At 32.0% G+C, this 10,118-nt stretch overlaps 1 protein-coding gene across 6 annotated transcripts; it reads right to left on the bottom strand.

Annotated features, from left to right (window-relative positions):
• Positions 1-345: 345 nt before the first annotated feature.
• LOC110278619 (uncharacterized) lies at positions 346-4,292 on the bottom strand. 6 transcript variants are annotated; one of them, XR_008006869.1, is made up of 6 exons: positions 3,958-4,292; positions 3,669-3,784; positions 3,110-3,583; positions 2,960-3,023; positions 1,762-1,858; positions 346-1,486 (listed from the first exon to the last, which is right to left on the bottom strand). XR_008006869.1 is itself a non-coding variant. In XM_021136862.2 (4 exons), the coding sequence occupies exons 1-4, from the start codon at positions 3,154-3,156 to the stop codon at positions 1,349-1,351; spliced, it is 318 nt and encodes a 105-aa protein (XP_020992521.2). In that variant the 5' UTR covers positions 3,157-3,661; the 3' UTR covers positions 346-1,348. The 6 variants fall into 6 exon arrangements, 1 of the variants encoding a protein (XP_020992521.2); XR_008006871.1 differs by having other exon boundaries at positions 346-780; positions 2,988-3,023; XR_008006868.1 differs by having other exon boundaries at positions 1,762-3,023; positions 3,669-3,796.
• Between the last annotated feature and the right edge of the window lie 5,826 nt (positions 4,293-10,118).

Raw genomic sequence — 10,118 nt, 5'->3', positions numbered from 1 at the left:
CAAAAGTAATTCTAATATTGCAATATTATTCACTTTTAGTGGCTATTACTATTGCCGCCAAAACCCATTTTACTGGCAATAAATATAGCCACTAAAAATAATTCTAAAATTGTAATATTATTCACTTTTAGTTGCCATTATTATTGTCGCTAAAATCTTAAGATTTTTTTTAATTATACTCACTCTTTTAGAAATAACCACCTATCATTTTTCTAAAATTTCAAATTATTTTTATCATTAATTATTATTATTATACATAATATAAATATACTAAAATTAATTACTACAAAATAAAATATTTCATTAAATTAATTAAATATTTATACACAAAATTCTCTTGAAAAGTAATAAAGCATAATACAAATTTAAACAACACAAATACTACAAATCTATGTTACATCAATGATTAACACATAGTTAATGATCAAAAGAAAACAAATAGAGGCTAGCACAGATGCAATACAATAATACAACAGAGAGAATGAAGCAAAGTTCCCAATTGCTCAATTATATGAATCTTAAGAAACTCGTCAATGGCCTGACACTTAACTAACATGGTCACATTATAGCAAAGGATAGTTGTGGTTCTCTGGGAGAGTTTTTGAGTCTCCTTCTCTGCTACCCTGTTTTATAGTGTAGCTATGCCTTTGTCTTTCCAGTCTCCTCATGTTGGTAGTTGGTGTTGCTATCATGTCAATTCAAAATGGTTAATGATGACACCTTGTTTTCAATGATAGTGTATTTCTTGGGAGAATGTCATGAGACATGGCACCCAAACAACTGAAACAAGCACAAATACTTCATCTTAAAAAGTAGAGTTTGCTAAAAAATAGACATTGACATCAACTTTTGGAGTATATTGTGAGATAAACGGCTTATGTAATTTAATCTAAATGTAAGCTTTCTTCTCTTCACATAATTAGGCCTCAAATAATAAATAGGTTCCATTTCAAAATTTCCATAGCTAAAAAGTAGTGAACTGATATAATGTTTATCCATTTGAAATTTAACCATATTCATTCAAGAATAAGAATAGTTCAATGAAATATTCAAAATCTCAATGGCCAATATGCTGCGTGCATTGATGAGTGAGAGCCAGTGGCCTCTTTCTGTCTCATCTAGCGAACATTATAATGCATTTATCTTTCTAGATGTTTCCAAGATTCAGAAGGAATTGAACTCTACCAAAGCTATCATAAAACCATGAAAATTGGATCATGACAACCAACAAAGCAGACCCTTAAAGAAGAGATCATGGTAACTTGAGCCAGGAGAGCTCTACTTCAAAAGAAATTGTGAGAATCAACACAAACAGTGCAGCTAGTGGTGAAACACAGCAAAAACAAAACTAAGAAATCATACCTGCAAAATTTGGTGGTGTGGGGAAAAAGATAACAGTAAAGAGAAGTTCTGAATTGAAGTTCCAAGCAGCAGAGAAAAAACATACCAAGACAACAGAGTAGAGAACCAAGCATGAATTGAAGTTCTGAGTAGCAGATCAGATTGAAGTTCAATTCAAAGTATTGATTGATAGTCAATAACACATATATTGAAAATTGAAAATATGAATACAAAGAATTAAAAAAAATTTGAGTAAAGAATCAGTAAGGTATTCAACTAGGAACATCTAAAAGTAACTAGTATTAAGATCACGCATTAGCTTGCATAACTATACTATCTTAAAAGGAAGACAGGAAGAAATTATGAAACTAAGCTGAAAAGGGGAAGTAAAAAATTAAAAATCATGGGAAAGAAACTCACAATTGCTTTTAGAAGTGACCGGTCATTATCAGTCACAAATGTAACGGCGCATCCTTCTTGGTCAGCTCTTGTTGTACAACCCACTTGATGAACAATGCTTCAGAATAAATGTATTGATTAAAGTTAACAGGAGACACAGAGATAGAATAAAATGATGTTAATGGCAAGTCCATTAGACCAGCATGAGATATTGTAACAAATAACAATTATTCCAAAAGTTGACTCAAACACATGTAAAACCTTGATGCATGTTCTCAACACTTACATCCTTTCCCCTATAATAATGGAATCATAATTCCACATTAAATAAAATGAATACACATGCATGTTTGGCCTTTAGAAAGTAAGATGTTATAGTAAAATGACATTTCCCAAAGATCTAGATAAGTTCAATCTTGTTTATCACGTGACAGCACATAATTTTAACTAGAATCCAGACTTCTATTTCATCAAGGCTACTCTAAGTGACCGTTAGATATAAAATTATTCATATACTTCAGTACTTCAGCCAATAGTTTGAAGTTTTCGAGAGAAATGATTCATCACATGCACCAACCATTTGTCCCAAAAACTAACTTGTAAGAAGAAGCATATAAATGATTTTATATCTAATTACCATTACCACTGTTATAATTATCCATGAGAAACTTATTGAATATGAAAAGGCTTCAAACGAGTCAAAATTTACAACCATGAAGCATACTATGCCAGCTCTAACAATGGCATGTTCTCTCAGATTTTGCTATCAACACAGTTGAGACATCATCTGGAATTGACTTGGATAATAACATAAAGAGTTGGAGAATTTTCCATCAAAGCAATGACAAAATCAGAAATAGTAACAAAGAACCAAAAAATAAGAATAAAAAATGCAGCACTCTCTTATCCATTCTAACCTTAATATTATTCCATACTCATCCCCAAGTTCATGAGCAAAGGGAAAGAAAAAAATAAATCAAATAGATGATTCCAAGTACCAACATCACTAAAGGACTCGTGAATGCAGAAAATCATAGATCTTTGATCTAAGAAAATTCTGCAATTTTACTAAAGGGAATTAAGAATCTCAGCAAGACTTGACCAGTACCAAATTTGAACATTGAAAGTTGAGTCTCCACAAACCAAATTGATGACTAAACATATAATACTCAAAAAAATATTAAGCATAACACAAATATAAATATTAAGCAAACCTTACTGCCAATTTATTAATTTAAGAAACATACTTCATTATTGTTATGCATGATGCTGCCATGAGTCCCCTGTACCAAGAAAACAAACGTTGCATGCCAAGGGTAAGAAAATAAAAGAATGAACGAACGAAAGAAAGCTAATATATGGTGCGTACATGAAGATCACCGGTGCTGCAAACTCTCCTAAGAGGAGCGTCGTCATCGAACAACACAGCCAAGAGAGCAGAGAATGGATTATTGAAGGACTGCATTACAGAGAAAGAAATAGGTGGTTCTTGAAGGACTTTTGTCTTGTTAAACTGATGTTCTATTGCTACCTCTGTTGTGTCTTGGAAGAATTTGTTCTTGGGTCTACCTCTGCCTCTAGCTATAGGACAATCCTACCTCTGATTCACTATCCTAATTTGAGCCTATAACCAAATATTAAATTAAACCATTGTTCTCTATAATCAACTCTAATATGGCAATTCCTACCTCTGATTAGTTGACAATGTTAAAACATCAAAGTTAAACTCACACATCAATAAAAAAGGAACAAATCTGTAAAAGAAAAAGACAATAATAATCGAAGATCGAGAGACTGAAAACCCACTCTTGGCTAAGTAATGCTTCACCAATTCATCAGGTATCTGAGAAGAAGAAGAAAGAATTGGTCCAATGTTCAATCAAATTTAGGAAACAATTCTAATGAAGGAGCTCAGAAAACAGACGAACCATAGGAGTATAATCCATTAACGAAGTGAGAAACTCAATGAGTGCAGCATCGCATCATGCTTCCTCCATTGCTTGATTGAGGATTATGGTTAGGGTTCATCTCCTTCTCACTCTATCTGTACAATAATCTACCTTGTGAATTTATCGCTTTTCTTAGAATTTACTTCAAATTCATATACACAAGCTATTCACATTATGCTAAGTTTGTAAATTAAGGATTAAAAAATTAAGAGAAAAATTTTTGGTACGCAAAAATATGCATTAAACTAATCAAATTGAGAAGACTAACACGCAATTGCTTCCTATCCTGCAATAGAATGCTGACAGATAATGCAACAGCGTCGTTCGCAAATGAGATGTGTTAACGGAAAAGGCTCTTTCTTTTGATATCAGGGGATTCCGCGTTGCTACAAATCTGGAGATGATGCATTAGCGGAGCTCGATCCCATAAGCTTTACGACAATAGTGAAAAGTAAATGAACTACGGTAGCGGCGACGACGGCTACGGCGAGCTTAGGGTTTCGGTGACGAACTCTCTCTTCTCTTTGAATGTCTCTTTTTCTGACACTCGCCACTCCTCTGATCTCACTCTTCCTCTATTTGGTTGGGTTTTGCCGTTTTGGCGTTTTAGGAGAGTTTTAGTTTAATGAATATTGATACAAGGCTTTTTTAGTTAATGTTATTAAGAATAATAGCGGCAATAGTATTATGGCCACTAAAATATATAATATTAATGGCAAATATATAATTGTCACTAAAACATAACTTAAATAAACAAAATAATGGCTATTATATTATTGCCACTAAAAATTTGTCGCTAAAACTAATTTTTTTGTAGTGTCGTGGAAACGATATTCACTCATTTTAGTATTACTTGATGGAATTTGATACATTTATCAATAATACGAGTATATTAATTTTGGTTCATTAGCAACTAATTTGATGAACTACTTTAAGACTTACTTCTATATAGCTAATTCATTGTGTTTCGGTTCTCCCTTGCTACATTCAAGTCCAAAGTGCTTTTTCACATATCTCCATATATATATTTGATATAATTTGACAAATAGCTAGAAATAATTTTTTTTACCAAAATGTCATCTTTTTTCTTTTGTGATTCATTTTATCAAAAACTAAATCTTTTCGGATGACAAAATAGTTCACTCCAAAAGAAAATTGTTAGTTTATTGTTAAAAGCCCCTCAGAAACCCTAAACCCCACGTTCCACTTTGGAAACGCCTTTATACCAAATTAAATACATTTTAACTTTACGACTTTGGAAAGTTCCCCAAGTGGTGGTTTAATTTGTCTTTAGAAGCCATTCCGGGAACAAAGTGAAAGTAGTCGTCCTTCTTTCATATCTTTTTTTATATTCTTAATAATTTCTCTCTTTTATCCGTCATTAATTAGAGAACTAACCCGTAGGTTTATATTTGTAAAGGACAACAAAAACCTTTTACTTTTCATTAAACTCCTTATTTTTGTCTGACTTTCATTCCATTTTGGTTGACAAATTTTTTACTATTTTTAATCTTTGTTGAATAATGGAGGTTCGGTAGCCAGCCACACTATGAGACCGCTAACCAAGGTGAACATACACCAAAAATTTACTTTAATTAAAATAGATTTTATTCCACAAACTTGTAATAATTAAGTAATAGTAGCTTAGATGAATATTTTCTTATTTGCAGGGATAACTTTGAATGGACACGATTTTATTTTAGGTACGTACAAAGACTAAACTCTAAAGTAATCTCCGAGATAAACTCGTTTTTTACACTATAAAAAATGTTAAATATTGTTAAATTTATTGATAGAATAATAAAAATAATTTATTAAAAAATAGATAAAAGTATACTCGAATTTTTACATGGTGGACAGATATACTTCTTAATTTTTTAATAAGTCATTACACACATGAATATAAAATTCTGTTATCAATTTTATTCTTCTGTAACCTGAGTAATTTTTTTGGCAGTGGTAGAAGTCAGGTGGCACGGTATTATGTGATGTGGCCAATTTGAGGTGACACAGTGAAAAATAGAAATATTACAAGAGAATAATAAAACCATTGTTCATCCTCTTCCTTCTCTAATTCCTTTAAACCATAAGAACCCTAAAACAGGGTGGAAAAAAAATTCTTTCTTCACTCTCTTCATTTTTCTCTGTACATCTTCGTCCTGTCTGTCGTAATAGGAGTTTGTAAACTCTAATGTACGAAAATGTCACACTCTCAACGAAGGAAGAATATACCTCATAGTTGTGCCAGTGGTTACGGTGACTCGTCGTCTGCGCCAAAATAATAGGAAGAAGAAGAAGTTCGACTACAACAATGGCAAGTGCCTTCATAGACTTGACGGAGTGGTGCTTAAGTCTGCTACAGAATGGAACCCTGGAAGATTGTTTCTTTTTTGTCCGTTATGGGAGGTATGTGAATTCTGATTTTCTTTATGATGACAAATGCTGTGAATTTTTTGCGAAATGGTTAAAATTATCGTTGGATTTATGCTACAGAAGGTTGAATTAAGGTGTGAATATTTCATTTGGGCTGATGAAGTTGTTGATGCTAGAAGAGATTGCAGAATTCAGGAGCAGAGTGAAGAAAGAAAATGGAGATCTGCAGAAAAAAGCAACTGGAAGGTAGAAGAAGAAATGAAGAAGATGTTGCAGACAATTCATGGGATTAATCAAGAGTTGAAGAGCATTAGAAAATGGATGCAGTATGTATGCTTAGGGATAAGTATATGTATTCTGTGTTTGTTTATTAACACACTTCATCAGTAGTTGTAATTCTCTCTAAGTAGAAGGCTGTGTTGTCACTTTCATTTCCATCAGTATTTAAATACAAATGGTTGTTTCAAGGTTATTAATACAAATGGTTGGTTCAATTTTATTTCTAGTACAAATCCTGTGCAACAAAACAAACTGAAGATCTAATTCATTATGAACAATAAATAAGCATAACTATGATAATCTGTCATTAACAACAAACTAAAACACAAGTCATGAAACCAGAGGATTAAACAGCAAACTACAATTTCAACTTGCAAAATAGTAAACATGTCTATGCCTATAGGCATCAAAACAGAGGTCTACATCAAAATATTATTCGGCTAAATCCAAACCATAGAAGTACTTGTCTAAATTACAATACCATAAACATATCCCTAAATGATAAAAACAATTTTCTAAACAGAAATTTGCAGGTCCAAATGAGAACACCAAAGCCAAAACACTCCTTTGTCCAAAGCAACTATTTTTGAGTTGCAGCCATTATTCCAGTTTCATTGCTGATTTTCTTTCACCTATTGATTGTGTACTGGTCACACCCTTTGCACCTGAGCCACCCTTTACCACTTTTGCACTTGGAATATTTTTTGGTTTAGGGTCATTTTTTGGCTTAGGATCACTTTTTTGCTTAGGACCACTTTTAGCAGTTGGACCACCTTTTGTACTTGGACTACTTGTATTTGGGCCACTCATCTAGGGGCTAATGGTGAGGGTCTTGGGCCACTCATGGGTTGTCAGGTCAGGCCTTGTGTGGGCATAAATTGTTGGAACCTTTCTCTCAAAGAAGGACTTGCAGCATTTATTGTCTCAGGCATTGAAATGGCATCCAAGTGCACTATTGAGCCAGGATTTGACAGTAGTATTTGGTTAAGATAATCTCTCAACTTAGCATATTATTCTCTCTCTGATCCTTCTACATTTTCCCTTGCCTTTTTCATGGTTCTCTAGATCTTCTTATAATTAATTGCTACATTAAACTCCTTCTTAAACCAAGTTTCGGCCTCCACACAGGTGATTTTCCTTTTGTCTCTAATCTTTTCTTCTAGCATCTCAGTAACCCACACCCTATCCGCAAACTTGTTATTATGTCTTCTAGGATAGACGTGCTGATCCACGTGCAGTAAATGTTCCTGGGACAATTCTCATCCCAACAAATGACCTTACATTTGGTAGGCTCAATCGTGCTGAACTTGATGCTTCTTCCTATTTGAATATTGTACTTTCTCACGGATCTCTTAAACTCATCCATGGTAGCAAACTCCATCCTAAGTTCCAGATGAACTTGGCCAAATGGTGCTGTTGGATTTTTCTGAGGCCACACACCCTGTTCACTATCATAATCATCTTCACAGTCAAATGACATTGGACTGTGTAAATCTTCAGATTCGTACTGATAGTAGTCAAGGTCGGAGTCATCACAATCAAACCCCATTCCTTCCTTCTTGAATAAAGCTTTGACCAATCGGTACTGGCCTCTTATATGATGCTCTTTTGTTCTTTTGACTATTTTTAGATTGTTGGGTGGACACTTCATTCTGACCTTCTTGTTGTGAACCATTAGGAGGTAGGACTTCTACTTCACTTTGATGTTGGGTCGTGTTTCGGTTGACATTTGGAATTTTGAATTGTGACATTGGTTGGGTTGTAGGAGAAGGATTAAGAGATGCTGGGTTCTGAGTTTCATTGCAACTTTGGTTGGTTTTGTTTTTCTTATTGGCCTTCTTAACATACAACTTCTTTTTCGGGGTAGACTTTTTATAGATTGCCATCTTACTTCTTCTTCTTGGGGTTTTTTGTGGTGTAGGTTTTTCCACGGTATCTGGAGTTGGGCATGGCTCATCATCTACAACGTCTACCACTTTAACTTCCTCAGGTAAATCAACAATATGATCCCAATAAACATGGCATATTCTTTCATTTTCAATACCAAATTCATACATTCGGACTACATCACTGTCAAGCCTAATTAAATGCAAACCATTCGATACCTCATTCTCAGCCCAGTAAAAATATTTGAACGAGACATACCCCAAATTCTTAAATAACCCCATCATAAAAAATGTATTCAGGGTTTCCACATTCATTCTAGGAATCATAGCAACCTCCCCTGTAACATATTTCAGAACCTCATTCATGTTTCTCTTAAATTTTTCCTTGTGATGATACACAGAAGTTATATAATTTGCCATCTGTTTATTGAAAAATCCTATATCAAACTATAGAATAACTAAATTGATGCATTTTCATATCATAACACAGATACATGTGAAGGAAGGAAGCATTACCTTTTGATTGCGTCTAATTCTGAACTCTCCTCCTTCGCACAAGCCTGTGTGTGGACTTCCACGCTTCTTGCCCTACCACTTTTGCCTTCAGAATGTAACGCAACCGACGAATTGCAACAAACGTAACTGCGAAGTGCTCAGAAATTTGCTATGCTTACTCTTTGTTAGGGCATATTTTCATTCAATACTAAAATATGAAAACGAAGATAATGAAGAGACTTGTAAAACTTTTTTTTAAAAAAAAAATTCAACAAATTTCATAATGTAATATTTCTATTTTTCACTGTGTCATTTTAAATTGGTCACATCACACAATACTGTGCCACCTGGCCTTTACCATCACCGGAAAAATTACTTAGACCATGAAAGGGTAGAATTGACAACGGAGTTTTATATTTATGTATGCAAATGACTCATTAAAAAATTGAAGAGTATATTTGTCCACCGTGTGAAAATTTGGGTGTACTTTTGTCTATTTTTTCATTCATTAATAACTATATTATCGTCAGATTTACAATAAAAAATAATTCGATGGTATAACCCTCGCCCAGTGATGGACCCAAAAAATTGTAACAATGGGGTTGGGACAAAAATATATATACATAAATTTTGGTGAAATATTATTAATTATACTAAAAATATAATAGAAATATAAAAATTAAAAAGAGTTAGTGAATTATATTCTTAAAATACTATTCATTATATATAATTTATAAAAAATATTTTTTTATTTTTAAAACTTGAACTTCAATTATTTTAGTTAAATTATAGATAATTTGTTATCCTAATTAATTTTATTTTTTATTTATTTTTATATATATTTAATAATAAAAGACTAAATTAATTGGCATATTAGTGCCTAATGATACACTAGTATTTATAATAAAAATTAAACATGTAGATGAAAAGTATTTTTATATAAAATAATAAAAATTTAATTTATAATTTTTTTGTAAATAATTAAATTTGTTACATATTTTTTAATTTAATTTTGATATAATGTCAGATGAAAGATTTTATGCATATGTTTAATTATGTATTGTAATTAAACTATTTTTTATTATTATTTTTAAAATAAAAAATATATTCTAAATTAATAAATTGATCAATTTACATTAAAAATTTATATGCCATATAAGTACATAATAATAGAACAAAAGATAAAAAAAGTAATAAGAATGAATATATTGAGAATAAAATAAAATATATAAGTTATAAAGAGAATATAAAATTAAATTAATATATAAACTATACTTGTTTGAATTAAAATTTACAATTGTAAATCTTAAAAAGAGAAACAATAAAATTAAAAAATATATAGAGTCATAAAAAGTTATATAAAAAATTAAAAAAAATTTGAAATTTATCTTTTGAT

The sequence above is a fragment of the Arachis duranensis genome, chromosome 3, assembly GCF_000817695.3.
Source record: "Arachis duranensis cultivar V14167 chromosome 3, aradu.V14167.gnm2.J7QH, whole genome shotgun sequence".
Lineage (NCBI taxonomy): Eukaryota > Viridiplantae > Streptophyta > Magnoliopsida > Fabales > Fabaceae > Arachis > Arachis duranensis.
Note: the sequence above shows the minus strand (reverse complement) of the source record. Positions and strands in the feature narration are given on the sequence as shown.